We start from the raw sequence: 17868 nt of genomic DNA on the forward strand, positions 1-17868 counted from the left end.
CTCCAGCTTCCTAAAGTAATTAAACTGTTCCCAAAAAACACTTGCCCAAATCTGGCAGATAGATACTGATATAGCATTTATATTTATAAATAACATTAGAACCACTGAAAAATGTTTACGTTTTTTTCACTTTATAAATTTTGAACATTCGTGTTATGGAAACCCTAGTTCGAATTCATGAGTTTTAGGGAATTGAAGTAATAACTTGAATGTTAATAAATTGGCCCCCTAGTAATGTCATACATTTTTTTTAAAAAATGGGATTAACTTTCTTTTTATTTAATAGGTCTGTGTAAGTTTAGTAACTGAAAAAAATCTTATTTGCAAAGCTGAACATAGTATTCAACGTGCAAAAAAATCAGCTATATGCCATTTTTTTTACTTTACACATTGCTTTTGGCTGTCTGCATATGATCACAGGCCTTCACTCTTTGCTTTGGACAGAGTCAGACTGAGGGTTCAGGGCCCACCAGGTTCGCCACCCTAAGGGCCCTCTGCCCTCATTCCCTTTGCAAACTCCCATCCCCTCCAATGACTTATTGCAGACATCCTCTCTCCTCTAGGGCCCTTCAGATTTCATCCAGCAGGAGGGTCGGGATGAAACATTGACAATTTCATATATAAATATATATATAATAAATAAAGAACCTGTATAAATACTCCCAGAAATCATAGAAAAATGGCACAGTGGCAATTTCATGTATAAATACCCCAGAACTCATAGTAGGATTAACACTGTGGCAATTTATGTATCAGTACCCCCCAGTGAAAGAAACTTACTGGGAAAGCAGAAGCAGGTCATTATGGAGCTGAGGTGCCAAAGCATGACATGTGCATACTGTATACCAACACTGCAGATGTGGACAGAACTGGCCCAGGTTGAACAGATATTGCCTCTGCAACCATCTTTTAAAGTGAGCAAAGCAAGTGCTGCTGTGGATTGTGGAGCCACCAGGTAAGGGCAAGCAGACAACACTTTCCCTCCACTGCAGGGCCACTAACCTGGTTATGTAGATAACCTCACAATTATCTGCATAAAGCAAATAGCCCGCTTCTGTCAACCAGCCTCATTCCTTTGCTATGTAGAGAGCAAAAGGAGGCGGGGGATCAGATTACAGGAGAGATACAACAGTGATGAACGCACAGAAGTACTCCATGCCAAAGGACCTGCTAAGGGGCGCACAAGAGATCTCCAGAGATCCTGGCCAGCAGGAAGGAGGATGGGAAACGGTCCTAGGTTAGAAGCTGCCCCACCGGCCCAGTTCGACCCTGGCTTTGGAACACAGAGACCTGCGGCATGGGCTTTGGATTCAGAGCTGCATGTGTCGGAACTAGAGGCAGACGAGGGATTCATGTATACATGCCCTCGCCTGCCTGTCCCTACCTTGTGCATAAGTTTCATCATGGGAGACATAAGTGCTCCCAGAATGCGCACTTAGGGGTGTGCTCTTCATTCTACTTCATTCATTTATCTCAATTACCAAGCTTTTTCTTTGTATTACTTTAAAAATGTTTTAACATGAACTCAAGTCTGCAATCCAGGACATTTGACGTATGGAATATCTAGCAGTTCTACACAGCTCCCAGTGGACCTAATTTTGATAAAGTATGGATACAATGGGACTTAATTCTCCCACAAACCATTTCCCAACATGGAAACTTTCCCCATCTTGACGCATGCTCTTGAATACATAGGTTTTTTCTTCCCGAAATGGGCGTTGCTGACTCCCTTGTTAAAAACAAATGCTCTGTAAGGCTGCAAATCTATTGTTATTGTTACTTTTTATTACTGATCCTTCTGTTTAGGCCCTCTCCTATTCATATTCCAGTCTCTTATTCAAATCAATGCACGGTTGCTAGGCTAATTTGGACCCTAGTTACCAGATTGGTTAAGATGAAAATTGAAGAGCTGCTGAATAAAAAGCTAAATAACTCAAAAACTCCAAATAATAAAAAATGAAAACCAAATGCAAATTGTTTCAGAATATCACTCTCTACATTGTATTAAAAGTTATCTCAAAGGTGAACAACCCCTTCAAGGTTATTAACATAGTCAGTATACTTATCACATGCATTTCATTGTCTCATGTGCTACTGCAACCCCCGGGCTCAGGCTTCTTTCTCTTGCTGGCTTTGCTATGTCGCATGTGGCGCGCACTTCTGGGTTTTTGTGCATTGTGAGCGTCATGACGTCATCGCAATGACGTAAAATTCGAATATTTAAATGGGCTCTGAGCACAAACTCATTGCCCTTTGCTAGGTCTAACTTGTTCGTTCCTGGGTGCAATTTTTGTCCTGTTTGATTCCTGTTTCGATCCTTGCCTGCCTGACTATTCTCAACTCTGCCAAATCTGACCCTTGCCTGCCTGACTACTCTGATTCTGCCAATCCTGACCCTTGCCTGCCCGACTATTCTTTGAACTCCGTCTGCACCATCCCGGCCTGTCTGACCTTGCTTGAACTCTGCCCACACCGAACCAGCCTGTCTGACCTTGGTAGTACTCCGCCCGCACCAACCCCGGCCTGCCTGACTACGCTTTTGTCCATTCATAGAACTGTACCTTCCGTCCAAAACCTTGCTAACGACTGTGTCCCTTTGCTAGTCTAGAACTCTTGCTTGGCTCCTCTCTTATTAAGACTGTATTTAGCTATCTTTAACCGCTGAGTTTTTCAACTCACCTCATTGGCAGAGTGCCCTGGCCCTGACTGTGTAACCCTATTTTGACACCTTTTGTGTTTAAGGGAAGTACACTATTGATAAAGTTAATCTTTCTTACCAATACAGGGCCTGAATTCCCTTTGCTAAATGAAAGATACTGGGATTACTTTAAATGCTCACACAGAGCTGGTATAGGCATCCACAACATCTCACAGAAGTATGAAATCTTTAGATCCGGAGTGTGAGTACACCCAAGCCTCAGTTAAGAATCCATAACTGGGCAGCTCCATTTGCATTCTCTGCTGCCTCTGAGCTCCAGAAATCTCCTTTTAGTAGAGCTTGCAGGCAATTATCACTGTTCCAATAACCCCATGCCCATGAAGGGCCTCACTACCCATGGGGCTCCATAGCCTGGGGCCTCTGGCTGCAAGAGCCCCAGCAGAAAATAATCAGTCCATCCTTATAAGTTATGCTGTTGTTATCTTGCAGTGTGAGTGCTATTTTCATAATGATTACCTGAAAGGGGCCAATAATCAAAAACAGTTTGGGACAATTAATTTGGTCTTAGTTGTTTGCATCATTATGTTTGTAAGTAAGGAGATAATTTGGCTCATAAATTGGTTAATATGTTAAGCTTCTGCTTTTCAATAGTGTATGTAAGTTTGCTGCCTCCTGCTGCATGATTGTGGAAGAGCAATGGGAGTTTTTGCCATTGCTTTTTTTCACTGTGTATATCTAACGCAATAATACACAGCCGTGTCTTCAGTTTGTAGATTGTTCATTTGCAGATATAACTTGTTGTTATTATTGTCTCTGGAGATAGTGAATCTTCCTTTAACTGAATCAGCATAGCGTGTTGTACTCCCATCATAGCTAATATCAGATAACCACTGTAATCCTTTCCCAGGAGCCTGTCTAATCCACCTCATCCAGTGACCACTGAATGTGAAGCCAGAGGCTGTGCAGGACAGTTTGTGAGACCCTCCCGGCTTTATCACCACTGAATCTGACTGGTCAAGTTGTACATCACAGTGACCTGCTGGAAAATATGAGACATAATGACCATTTATTACATTGATATCTTGGGAAATATTATTATACAATATCTCCTAAACATTCTTACCTGATAACCATAACAGGAATAGTAAATAAACAAGAAACAACTTCATATTGACAGCGTGAGTTATAGATATAGACAGTTGGATGTGATTCCTTTGCTTTATCAGGGAACTGCAGTCAGTGCCAGGCCAGGACAGCTGGACACCCTAGACAACCCAGCAACAAATAGGCCTACCCCTATTTATGACCCTGACTGCAGGTTTTAAAGAAAATTTGATTGTTATTTGCATATTTTAGCATGGATTAATATAATCCGCATAACTGCCTATCCTCCTTCTTTACATTTTGTAAAACTGTTCTGACACAAAAAAAGTTGCATATTTGTTAAAACAATAACTTATCCCCATATGTAATAAAAGGTCAAATGTTTTTCCAGGAGCAGTATCCTATGGCAACCATTAAGATGTTTTAAACAGGTGACCAGTAAGTGCTTTCCGTTGATTAGTTACTATGGGTTACTGCACCTGGGCAAAATTTAGTGAATATTTATTAACATGTATTTTATAAGGGCCCAAAGGGGCATATTTATTAACATTGGAGACAAACATCACCAGTGATATTGCCAATAGCAAGATCACCTACACATTAGCAAAACAGAAGCAAAGATCTCCTATGGGCAACATCACTAGTGATTTTTGTCTCCAACATTAATAACTATGCCCCCTGGGGCCCCTTAAAAATACATTTTATATTTTTATACCATTACACAGTGCCATAATTTAGTAAGGACCTGAGATAAAATTAAGTGGTGGAGGTTTTATTTTAAAGATGATGTCTCTATCTATAGTTCAACCTTCAGCCCCATTGCTAATAAGAATGCTACATCTGAGCAGAACAGCTACTTAGTGATGGGCGAATTTATTCGCCAGGCGCAAATTCGCGGCGAATTTGCGCGATTCGCGGCAGGCGAATAAATTCGCGAAACGCCCGCGAAAATTCGCCGAAAAATTCGCTGGCGTCAAATTTTTTTTTCAAAAAAACCGACGCCGGCGTCAAAAACGGGCGCCGGCGTCAAAAACGGGCGCCGGCGTCAACAACGAGACGCCGGCGCCGTTTCGCGAACTTCGCGAATTTTTCGGCGAAACGGCGCAAATTCGCCCATCACTACAGCTACTGTATACTTTTATAGTTTTTGAACATCTGAAACACATTTATCATCTACCCCAAATCTTACCCAAACTAGGGGTGGAGTGAGAGGAGTGAGTGCTTTGTAAAGCACAGAATATATACCATACTGTACTTTACTCTGCATTTATTTAACTGATAATAACAATAGTATGATATAAGCATGGATGTTGAAAAAACCATTAGGCAAAATGAACATGGAGCATTTTCTTTCTTGGTGCAGATAACTGCATGCACAGCATTGGCCTGTCAGTACTCACACCAGCAGATTTTGGTGTGTAAATAAATTTCATGTTATAATCAATGAGAGTAATAGCCTAGTAGTCAGAACCATAAGTGCAGAGAATTACAAGGGAGAGATACAGTAGATACAGTACTACTTTCAATTTATTTACAATAACTTCAAAACCTCTTTAACCCTTCCTTGTCATCCAATTTCCATATGCTACCCCCATTGGTAGGTTTTTCAAGAAGTTGTATATAGTAGTATAGTATACTGTATAGTGATACAGACATTAGGGTATATGTACTCTCACAGTGATTTGCACTTAAAACCAATGCAGGCCAGAAATATTTAATACATCTTTAATCCAAGAAGATTAACAGGCAAAATGCTGTATGGATATGGTTTTAATAAAATGTATTTCTGTGCAGTTACTTTTTTACTTAGCTGTAGTGATGGGCGAATTTATTCGGCAGGCGCAAATTTGCTGCGAATTCCCGCGATTCACCGCAGGCGAATAAATTTGCAAAACTGCCGCGGAAATTCGGCGGCATGAAGAAAAATGTACGCTGGTGCATTTTCACCGGTGAATGTGCGCCAGCGTCCAAAAAAACGGACGCCGGCATCAAAAACCGATGCCGGTGTCAAAAACGAGACGCCTGTGCCGTTTTGCTTTTTTTTCCGCCCAAATTCGCCCATCACTACATAGCTCTTCTTTCCATCAAAACATGCAAGCGTAATACTTGGGGTGTGGGAAGGAAATATTACACAGTAATGAAATATAAAATAAAAACAATCATAATAACACTAATCAACTACTCAAAAGTCCTTTTTCTGAAACAATTTTATTTATGCAAGTTAATCTTTCACTCCTGGCTTTCCTAGCTGAGAGTGAGGGCTACAGAGCCCACACCTGCTTTAAGATCTCTAAAGCCTTAATGCAGCCCTGTGTAGAATAATTTTTGCTCCAACCTGCAGGACATTAGGGCTTGGATATTTTATTCTAAGAGTTGTGTAAGGAGGACAGGATTTTTTGCTACAAGTTATACTGTAAATTAAGACTATAAATGATAATGTAGTGAATGCTAACATTTGTAAGACTGTTAGGAGTCATCTGTAGCATTCTGTTTTTATATTGTCGCAAAGTAATGTCTAACAGCCTTACAAAGCTTTGATAGCCTTCTAAATTACAGTAGTTTATGATATCCTCCCTCATACAGTAATTGCATTTGATTCAGAAATGTTATTACCAGCAGATTTGTTTTACAAACATTACTGCTCTCCTGTGTTATTAAGCTGTCATTGCAGTTAGTTATTTTTGTATGGGAGGTTCCCTGACTTTTTCCACTGTGTGTCTAGCACAATAATATGTGGCTGTGTCTTCCAGCATCAAACGGCTGATCTCTAAGTACACTGTACTAATTGAATTATCTGTAGTCACTGTTAATCTTTCTTCCAATGAAGATAAATAGTTAGTTTCCCCATCATCAGGATCAATTCCGCCTATCCACTGTAATCCTCCTCGTGGGGCTTGTCGAATCCAAGTCATGTAATAATCAGTGAAAGTGAACCCTGATGTTTTACAGGTTATTTTCACACTTTCGCCAGGCTTCTTAATTTCTGGGTTGGATTGAGTGAGAAGGATTTCTGACATGGTTCCTGCGAATAAAATACAACATAGTTGAAGAATTTCAGTTAAACAAATTGTCCAAATATTTGTGCTCCTATAAATGCTGCCACTTACCCATGGTAAGGGACAGACACAGCAAACAGCAGAACAGAATCATCTCAGGTTGTGTTGTTGGATTAAGTCTCACACAATATTGAGAGCTCAGGCAGCATTTTAAACCTGTGATATCTTTGCATGGGAGGATAGCCAGGATTTGCATATGCAAACAAGGGGAAGTTGTGCTCACCACTAATTTTTAAAACCATTAAGTGGGGGTGCAATGAGGCTGTGACCATGAAATTCATATAGACAAATACAAGAGGTCCTCTGCACTCAACCACTTATCAATATATTTTAGACATTGAGACATTTTGTGCATACAGCTACTTAATGCCTTACCCTTTAAACAAAACAGAGATTGTTTGTCCATATATTGCAATATATTTAAGCTGGCCAACTACATCAAAGTCATGCCATATCTGCCCAGTCCTGGGAGTTTTACTTTGAAAGCAGCAAGTAAGTTGCAAGAAAAAACTGCACTGCATACTCCAGATGAGGCCTTACCAGGGACCTATAAAGAGGCATAATCATGTTTTCATCCCTTGAGTTAATGCCCTTTTTTATGCAAGACAGAACTTTATTTGCTTTAGTAGCCACAGAATGACACTGCCCAGAATTAGACAACTTGTTATCTACAAAAAAACCTAGATCCTTCTCATTTAAGGAAACTCCCAACAAACTGCCATTTAGTGTATAACTTGCATTTATATTATTTTTGCCAAAGTGCATAACCTTGTATTAATCAACATTGAACCTCATTTTCCAGTTTGCTGCCCAGTTTTCCAGTTTAGACAAATCACTCTGCAAAGTGGCAGCATCCTGCATGGAACCTATAGTTCTGCACAATTTAGAATCATCTGCAAAAATAGAAACAGTACTTTCAATGCCCACCTCCAGGTCATTAATAAAGAAGTTGAAAAGCAAGGGACCTAGTACAGAGCCCTGTGGTACTCCACTAACAACACTGGTCCAATTAGAAAATGTTCCATTTACCACCATTCTTTGCAGTCTATCTTTTAGCCAGTTCTCTATCCAAGTACAAATACTATGTTCCAGGCCAACATTCCTTAATTTAACCATTAACCTTTTGTGTGGCACTGTATCAAATGCTTTAGCTAAGTCTAAGTAAATCACATCCACTGCCATCCCAGAATCGATGTCCCTGCTCACCTTCTCATAAAAAGAAATTAAGTTAGTCTGGCAAGATCTGTTATGCATAAAACCATGCTGGCACAAACTCATAGTATTATGATTTGCTATAAAGTCCAGTATTTTATCCTTTATCAACCCTTCAAAAAGCTTTCCTACCATTGACGTCAGATTAATTGGCCTATAGTTTTGGGGCTGAGAACAGGATCCTTTTTTGAATAGAGGCACCACATTAGCAATTCGCCAGTCTCTCTGCACTATGCCAGACCTCAATGAATCTTGAAAAATGAAGTAAAGAGGTTTGCCAATCACAGAGCTAAGCTCGCTAATTACCCTGGGATGAATACCATCTGGTTCTGGACCTTTGTTTGTCTTAACATGTTCCAGTCTCTTTTGAATTTCCTCATGTGTGAACCATGCATCATTAGTTGTATTACTAGAATTGGGACTGTTAAAAAGGAAACCTTCACTTACTGATTCCTCATTTGTGTAGACAGACGAAAAATATGAATTCAGAATTTGCGCTTTTATTTTGTTTTCATGAACCAGCTGACCCCCCTCTGATACTAAGGGTCCCATCCCTTCCTGCTTTATTTTTTTATTAACATATTTAAAAAAAATATATATATTTTTTTTTTACTGCTTGCTGCAATATCCTTTTCTATATCAATTTTATCTTGCCTTATGGCTTCTTTGCATGATTTATTGGCCTCCTTGTACCTTATAAAGGATTCGGCTGTCCCAGCTAACTTGAAAGCCTTAAAAGCACGTCTTTTCTCACCCACGTCAACACCAACGCTTCCAAAACCAAAAAGGTTTTGCTTTGGAACGATGTTCCTTGTTTACAAGGGGAATATACTGACATGTATATTTATTAAGCAGCATTTAAAAACTTCCCATTTTTGTTCTGTGTTTAACCCTGTGAAAAGCATTTCCCTCTTAATATGTTGCAGAGATGCCCTAATACTGTTTGCACGTCTGAATTTAGTGTTTTAGTTACTCCCTTATAGAATTGCTTCTGCAACAGAATCTCAAAGGAGACCATGTTATGATCACTATTCCCTAAATGCTTATTCGCACAAATGCTACAGATGAGTTTAGTATTATTAGTTATTACAAGGTCCAAAAGTGAGTTATTCTAGTAGGTTCTTGAACAAGCTGGAATAAAAAGTTGTCATTCAGTATATTTACAAACCTACTAGCTTTTTCTTGGCAACCCCATTACCCCAGTCAATGTCTGGATAATTGAAGTCACCCATAGCAACAACTTGACCCAGCTGTGAAGCCGCTTGTATCTGCAAGAGTAGCTGGGCTTCATACTCGACACTTATATGAGGTGGTTTATAGCATACACCAATGATAATTCTCGTTGTAACCTACACCCTCACCAGTGCCAGCTATTGTGATTTCTTTAGCGCATGGCTTTAATTCAGGCTTTACATACAAACACACTCCTCAACCCTTTTTATCCCTCTGTCCCTCCTAAAAAGGGTGTAACCATTTAAATTCACAATCCAGTCACATGTTTCATCCCACCATGTCTCAGTGATACCAATTATATCATAATTTTTAGAGAATGCAATTAATTCTAGATCTCCCATTTTACCTGACAAACTCATTTTTGCATTTGCCAGCATACAGCGGAGGTTACTACTTTTACTTTTAAAATTTGCATTACTTAGTGGAGAATTATATGTTAAGTTAGTATTATTCTGTTTTCCTTGTCACAGAGGGACCTCCTTAGCTGGTAAACTGTATGCCCCCCTCACTCCTCCCCCATGACCCCTTACTAATCCCACTGCCCCGTCTACCCTAGCTTCCCCATAATTCTTTACCCTGAAATCACTCTTTAAGGTCTTCCATCTACCATTTATTTTGTCATTAGTACCGATATGCACAAAGACAGTTGGGTTGTGCCCAGTCCCACCCAATAATTTGTCTACAGGATCAACCACATGCCGAACCCTGGCACCAGGTAGACAGCAAACTGTTTGGTTGTATTGATCCGGACGACAGATTACCATATCCACTTTCCTAATAATTGAGTCCCCTATAACCACAATCTGCTTAGGCCTGATACTGCTCTCCTCCCCACCACTAGTCTCCCGGCTGTTAGAGATATCAGCCCCATCTAGAATTACCAATCCGGAGTTCATACTCCCATCATCATCACACAATCTGGCACATTCCGGATCAGCCTCCATTTTCCTTTTGCCCACCTTAGATTTTCTAACTGTCACCCAGCTAGCTACCTCAATATTCTGCTGCTGTTCTGTTCCCCCCAAACGATCTGACCCCGCTAGGTCCTGCTCAGTGAGCAAAAGACTCCTTTCAAGATTGTCAATTGACCGCAGTGTTGCAATTTGTTGCTCTAGTGCTCTGACTCGAGCCTCCAAAGTGGCAATTTGCTCACAACCACCACAGATGTAAGAATTTTGGATCTCTTGTTCCAAATCTGCATACATATGTGATATACATATCGCTGTGAATATTTTTCTGCCAGAATATTCGCAGTGACTAAGTTTAAACATCAATGCGCTCAGAAGTCATTGCAATCACTTGCACTTTACGTTAACGAACCAGCTTACGTTCACGGTAATTTTAGTGAGTTGCAAATTTTCTGGCGACAAATTAAGTTTGCGAATATTTATGCTATAAAATGGTCTTGTTTTATGACGGTTATTATGGCAATTTTTACTATGACATTTATGGCCAGAAATGCATCTTCAAAACTCATAAACTTTATTGACTGATGATTACACCATCCAAAAACATTACCAGAATAACACCAATCAAACATGTATGCATCATATAAACCGATACTTCATCCATCCAGTCACAAACACTTCTGCCAATAGAATTATACGAACAAGAAATCATATCATTCAATCTCTGTCAGCAATGGCTTCAGCAAAGAATGATGGGTAACAGTATTATGGAGTATTTCTTGCCCCTTGAGAATTTTCTGGCGAAAAAATACTTTTACGCCACTATATAGGTGGTGGTAAAATTTTGTGAATATTCTTGCGTAAATTTTGTCTTTCGCACATTTTGCTGTTTAGTAAACCTGGCAATAATGTGTACGTATCGTTATTTTCAGCGAATGCAATAACTGGCAAACACATATTCTTGCGCAAGAAAATTCGCAAATTTTTATTTACCGCAGGTTAGTAAACTGGCGATAACATATTTGGCGACAATTCTGTCTATATATTGTGCGAATATTTTTAATGCACTTTAGTAAACGGTTGCCTTAGTAAGTTAACTTGTCCATATATTGCAATATATTTAAGCTGGCCAACTACGTCATCCCATATCTGGCCAGTCCTACGCTCAATTTTCATCTGATTCATTAAGAATTCTATTGCTTCATTATACATTTTACAAAGGGACTAGTTTTACCTGCCACTTACTTGCTGCTTTCAAAGCAAAACTCCCAAACTTGGCTGCCCTTTTATCTAATGTAACACCTATTTGGGCTGCATAGCACACAAATAGTTAAACTGTCCAACTAGCAGTAGAAGCATGGGTTACACGCGACTCACACAACAGGGTCAGGGCCTTCGCCATGTGGAAGTGTTCCCTCTATGGTGTAGTGCAACTACATTCCCCAGGTTACTGTGCATACAACAAAAGATGGGCGCCAGGAGGTTCTTGCAGTAAAACAGAAACGGTTTATTTAACTATGCACGAGGCAAGTGACCACAGGTTTAGTACTCACGCAGGAGCTGAGGCAATAGCACATTTCTCACACAGAGCTGCAGGCATTAGGCATTTCTCACAGAGGAAAGATCTCCATTAGGCATTTGCAGTATTCACACATATTCCCTCCTGGAAGTTGTCAGGAAAGCAGCTTCTACCCTACAGTCCCTCTTCACTGAGGTCCCTGACTGGAGGCAACACATAAAGCCTCTGGGAAGCTACTCCCTTACTGCAAATCCTTGTTGGAGCTTCAGCTGCTCTTTCTCTCTATCCTATCTGCCTTTCTCTCCTAGAGAGACTATGACAAGTCTGCCCTAGTGTAACTATTCCTCATTCACGGGGTTACCTGGTCCCCGACTTCTTCTCCAAAGCACATGGGCCTTTCTGGGCCTAGCTGTACCCAGGCTCTCCTGAGCACACCCAGCTGGATCACCATCCACAGGCCAAAGAGGAAGTGGCCACTCCCTACACACACTATATAGCAGTGTAGCAGGGGAGTGTCATTCTCTCCTGACAGATCACTCTAAGAAAAAGGTGGGGGCCTTAAAGCTGCAGGGCAGATTACCCAGTAGGGGTCCCTACACTAATAAGTTTGGGAATTTTACTTTGAAAGAAGCAAGTAAGTTGCAGGTAAAACTAGTCCCTTTGTAAAATGTATAATGAAGCCTAACCTAACAAATTTGGCCTCTGTATTTCAGCCATGAAGTGCCGTGTTGAAAGAAAAAAAAAAAACAAGTAGGTAAACTTTAGTCCCTGTGCAAAATGTATATTGAAGCAATAGAACTCATAATGAATTAGATGAAAGTAAGTGTAGGATTGGCCAGACCAGTGATGACCTTGATGTAGTTGGCCAGCTTAAAGGGGTGGTTCACCTTTAAGTTAACTTTTAGTATGTTTTAGAATGGCTAATTCTAAGCAACTTTTTGTTTTTTGCTTTTTTCTTCTGACTCTTTCTACCATTCAAAGGGGGTCACTGACCCTATTTTAAAAATATGACATGTAAGGCTACAAATTTATAGTTATTGATAAATTGTATTCCTCATTTTTCTCTTCAGTTCCTCTCCTATTCATATTCCAGTCTCTTATTCAAATCAATGCATGGTTGCTAGGGTAATTTGGTATATTGCAATATATGGACAAACAATCCCTGTTTTGTTTAAAGGGGAGGATATTTTTTGTAGCAAAAGGCACAACATCTCTAAATGTTGATTGATAATGGGTTGAGTGCAGAGGACCTCTTATGTTTGGTTGAAAAGAAGAAAAGTGGCCTGTGTGGAAAAAAAACAGATTTATATTTCCTTGTGTTTTACCAACAATGCAGTGGTTCAGTATTTCATTATGATAGTGGTCATCGACAAAATTGTCTGCACTAAAAGTTAGATATACAAATTCATGGTAAATGTGCATAGGTTGTAATGCTAGTTTTCTTTTGTAAGGTTGTACATGAATGGCATCACTTCACTTTATTTATTTACATATTTTGTGTTTCAATTGTTCTGTGACTAACCAGGGCCGGAGCTAGGGGTAGGCAGAAGAGGCACCTGCCTAAGGCACAACAATGAAGGGGTGCTGGTCAGGTACCTGTTGAGGGGCCCTCAGCCTACCCCTAGTCCAGGTTTCAGTGCTCCCTTGTGCTGCTTTCTCCTATATTCTGTGTGAAGTCACTGCACATTGGTGCACATTCAGACATGTGCATGGAGGGGAGCGAGGTGGCTAGGGCTTCTGCCCTTTGAATAACTGATGCCATGTAGCCCTCTCCGTAACAGATATTGGAATTAATTCTTTGTGTGTGTATTCCATTTCTTGAAGCGACAAAAAAATTCTATTCCAGTATTTCAGTAAATCCCCATATGTAATTAAAGGAACGTAGTTTGTCAAAGGGCAGTAAAGTAACCCTTAGCAAACAATACGATGTTTGCAGGAGAACTGTAAATGCCACATTCAGACTGGTTGCGCAACTGACTGGACTTGTAGCACAATTTGCACCTTTTACCAGTTTTTTTTTTAATGTACCCAGTTTAAGAGTAGGGGTTTGTTACACTGGTATACCAAGAAACTCCTAGACTAGGAAAAGTGTTTGCCACCTTTGCCTATTATGCACAGATTCCATCTGATTGGGAAAAGTTATCCCATGGATGAAGTTTTCCACATCAAATGAAGTCACTGTTTCACACTGTCAGAATATTTAAATGAAGATTCATGAGATAGACATTCCATTACCAGTGCATTCAAAAGACCTTCTGTCCAACTGTAAAATATATGGGCAGCTGTATAATAAAGGGGAAGTATATCTATACAAAACATACTGGTGTCATTTACTTTTTGCAATTGTCATAATTTTTTCATGTACATGTTTTCAGATTAATTTATTTTATTTCCCACGTCCCTCATTCTTCCCAGTGGCTGTTCCCTATTCTAAACTGTTAAAAATGTGATCTATTTGTTAATGTAGTTCCCATCAACCGCAGAATGAGTATGGTCATTGAGCTTTACTAAAGTCTGTAACTGAGCAACTGTTACAACGAAATACATTAGTTGCTAGAATTTCTCTTATTCCACTAAGAAATTCATTAACAGAAATATGAACGTTTAACAAAATAATTGACATGATTAGTGTTAGGAATTTTCATAATTTAGTCGTCTGTGGTTTTGCAATACTGTGCAATGTAATTTGATATTAGATGTTGTCTTAGTTCCTCATTCTCTTCTGTCACTGTGTGTATCTTGCACAGTAATACATGGCGGTGTCTTTAACTTCCATCCCATTCATTTGGAGGTAGACCTGCTTCTTCCCAGTATCTCTAGTAATTGTAACTCTGTTTTTAAGTGTATCAGCAATATATGTGTTCCCACCAGTCGCTATAGCTCCAATCCATTCCAGTTCCTTCCCAGATTGCTGCCTGACCCAATTCACACCATTGCTAGTTAGCTCAAACCCAGAAACTGTGCAGGTCAGTCTGAGTGACTCTGAGGGTTTCACAGTTCCAGGACCAGACTCTTGTAATGTCTGAGAGAGGACACCTGCAATTAAGAGAAAATCATATTAAAAATTTTATGTTTCAAATAAAATAAAGTTCTTAAAATATATTATTTGTTCCTTACATGATGGAGAAAAAAAGATAAAAACGAAAATTTTAACGAAGTCCATGTTGACAGGAAATGTCACTAACTAATTGTCTTACAGGAGATTAATGTTTTATATACAGTCGTGGAAGGGAAAATAAGGATTTGCATAATAACATCTGCATATAAGGCAGCTTGAGGAAAGGCAGTGTATTAATAATTAAATGAATCAATCTGTTAATTTAACTTAATATGAAATAATTTCAAAATATCTCTACTGCATTTGTTTAGTTTTCTAGACATTTTCTAGAATATTTTCTTTCCTTTCAGGGGTATAGAATTACATTTTATGTTTAATGGTTTTATAATTCTGTAAATCTGTCACATTTTTACAAATGACCTCACATATGAAATATGTATTTTTTCATCAACAGTAAACAAGCAGGTTAATGTACAATGTGATTTTATACATTGAGCTATAAAAAATCATCAGCTTGATTTATAAGTTCTGTAGCAGAAGGTCTGAAAATCCCTGAGAGCAGATTTTTGAACTCATTTGAAAACATCCAGTAGACATTGCGGGGGTTGTTTATTAAAGTCCATATGCCAAAAACTTGAAAAATTCAAGATTTTTTGACTATAAAATCTGAATTTTTAGTTAAAAAAACCTAGAATTTTTCGTGATTTATTATACCCTGAGGATGGAAAAGGTCTGAATCTGAAAATAAAGCATCTCAGACCTGCAGAAGTTGTATATAAGTCAGTGGGAGAAATCCCAACGATATCCTGATCTTCACTGGGTTTTATGCAAAAAGCATAGATTTTGTGGATTTCGGGCAAAAATCTGAAAAATCTGAGTTTTTGGATAAAAAATATGACAAATTTTGACAATTCGAATTTTGGTATGATTTTCACGTTTTTTTTGGTTTATATTTTTTATTTAATTTTTCTTGTTATATTATTACATGACAAAAGTAAATGAAAGTTAAAAAAAATGTAACACTCCGGGGCAGATTTTTTAATTAACCCTCGATATTCGACTGCTGAAGGTAAATCCTTCGACTTCGAATATCAAAGTCAAAGGATTTACCGCAATTAGTTCGATCAAACGAAAAATTGTTAGATCGAACCATTAAATCCTTCAAATTGAACGATTCGAAGGATTTAAATCAATCGATCGAACAATTTTTCTACGACCAAAAAAACCTTAGAAAGCCTATGGGGACCTTCCATTGAGGTTCGGTAGGTTTTAGGTGGCGAAGCAGGGGGTGGAAGTTTTTTTTAAAGAGACAGTACTTCGACTATCGAATGGTCTAATATTTGAATGATTTTTAGTTCAAATCGTTCGATTCAAAGTCGAAGTCGTAGTCGAAGGTCGAAGTAGCCAAAAAAAATATTCGAAATTCGAAGTTTTTTTTATTCTATTCCTTCACTAGAGCAAAGTAAATGTGCCCCTCAGCATATGAAACTTTCTTTAAAAAGCAGTTTTCAGCTCAAATAGTTTTCCATCCCCCAAGGCAAGCAACAAGCATTACTCCTGCAGTACCAACCTGTTATGTATTTCTCGTTCAGTCTGGAAACTCAGCCTCGGTTATTGACTATTTCTGCCTCTAGGCTCAGCCAATTATATTGTGCAATCATATGTATATTAGGATCCCATTTGTGTGCTGTATTTAAAAAACAAAACACAAAGTTACTTGTGGTTTTGGACAGAAAAATGCTAACTCCAGGATTTTTAAAGTTGGTGTTTTCAATCTAATGTCATTCCTGCATCAATAACACTAATGGATAATTAAATAAATTTTCTTAGCAAGTGAATATGGTTTGAGGGTATAAATGGAATGTTAACATGATTTTGCTTCCCTCTACTGCAAGATTGCAGAAAGACATGTGTTTTTGACTTTTCCCTGGAACCATATGTCACTGCAACTCTTAAAAAGATTTGTGGTTTGATGATACAATATGGTTTCCTAAAAATTCCTAAAAATTTACTTTTACGAGAATTATCATGTTATGGCACCAGTACCAACCATAATTAGCCATTATGGTTGGTACTGGTGCCATAACATGACCCTCCCAGTTTTAACCTTAACTGCCCAGTTTGTACCATTGTTGCTAAGCGTCAAAATGGACTGTTCAGGACAGTTCGTGAGACCCTCCCAGTTTTAACCTTTGCTGCTTCTGACTGGAAATGTGAACAACTAATAAACAAACTGAATACTCAGAAGAACCACCTGCACAAACTAAAGCAAAAAGTTATTTGTGTATAATTGTATGAGGTGCAGACTATTTGAAATTGACTATTTACAGGCAGAACCAGGGCAAAGTATTTGGATGATTATCTCAAACATTAACATTCAATTATGTGAAACGGTCCTTTTTTGAAACTTATAAATCAAAAAATGTTTTATAATCAATAGAATGTTAATGCACAAATTTTGTACAAATAAACTGGGGTTGGTCTGCACACTTTCTCTGACGTTACTCAAACTCAGAAGTATAATGTGTACTTTTTGAATATCAAGAGTTCTTAATTATATCACAATAAGAGTATACTAAGACAATCCCTCTTTATTCTAGTTTTTTCCTTGCTTTAACACATGACCTGTAGTACTAACTAATAGCTCATGATTTGCTCATGTACTGTATTAAAGAATATGTCAAATTGTTTCGGGGTTCAGGAAAAGAAAGACAGAGAACCTATTGCTACTTCCTAAGAAATTAATTTTATAAAGATTTTGGTTTGTAATATTAATTTAGATGTGAAAGAAGGCTGTTTCTATATTCTCCTAACATATCAGGGCAAATATTGTTGTAAAGAGTTGATGCCTTTTGTTTTACAGATAAAATAAAAAAGGCTTTATCTAAATTAGCTGTGTAAATAAACTGTTTAGGGAGGGTTGGACTTGTTTTACTTTCACAATATTTTATATTTTATATATAATATTTTATTATATATTTACATGATTTTATGTGATTGACCCCTGTCTACTTGTGTCATGAAAACACAGTACAAAATAATCTCATGTGTACATAATAGAGGCATGAACCTAGATTTCTTCAGCCAACTCCTGCAATTGCACAAAAGCACAGGAGTGT

The 17868-nt window shown here is 38.5% G+C and overlaps 1 protein-coding gene and 2 gene segments (V, D, J or C); all 3 read right to left on the reverse strand.

Moving 5' to 3' along the window:
- LOC101027262 (uncharacterized) overlaps positions 1-17868 on the reverse strand; it is an 834796-nt gene that overhangs the window by 781091 nt on the left and 35837 nt on the right.
- Positions 5941-6936, reverse strand: LOC121394372. The segment is given in 2 exon segments: positions 5941-6785; positions 6871-6936. Coding segments are annotated over 2 exon segments (390 nt in total).
- LOC108695596 lies at positions 14398-14857 on the reverse strand. The segment is given in 2 exon segments: positions 14398-14727; positions 14809-14857. Coding segments are annotated over 2 exon segments (357 nt in total).

This window comes from Xenopus laevis, chromosome 1L, assembly GCF_017654675.1.
Source record: "Xenopus laevis strain J_2021 chromosome 1L, Xenopus_laevis_v10.1, whole genome shotgun sequence".
Taxonomy (NCBI): Eukaryota; Metazoa; Chordata; class Amphibia; order Anura; family Pipidae; genus Xenopus; species Xenopus laevis.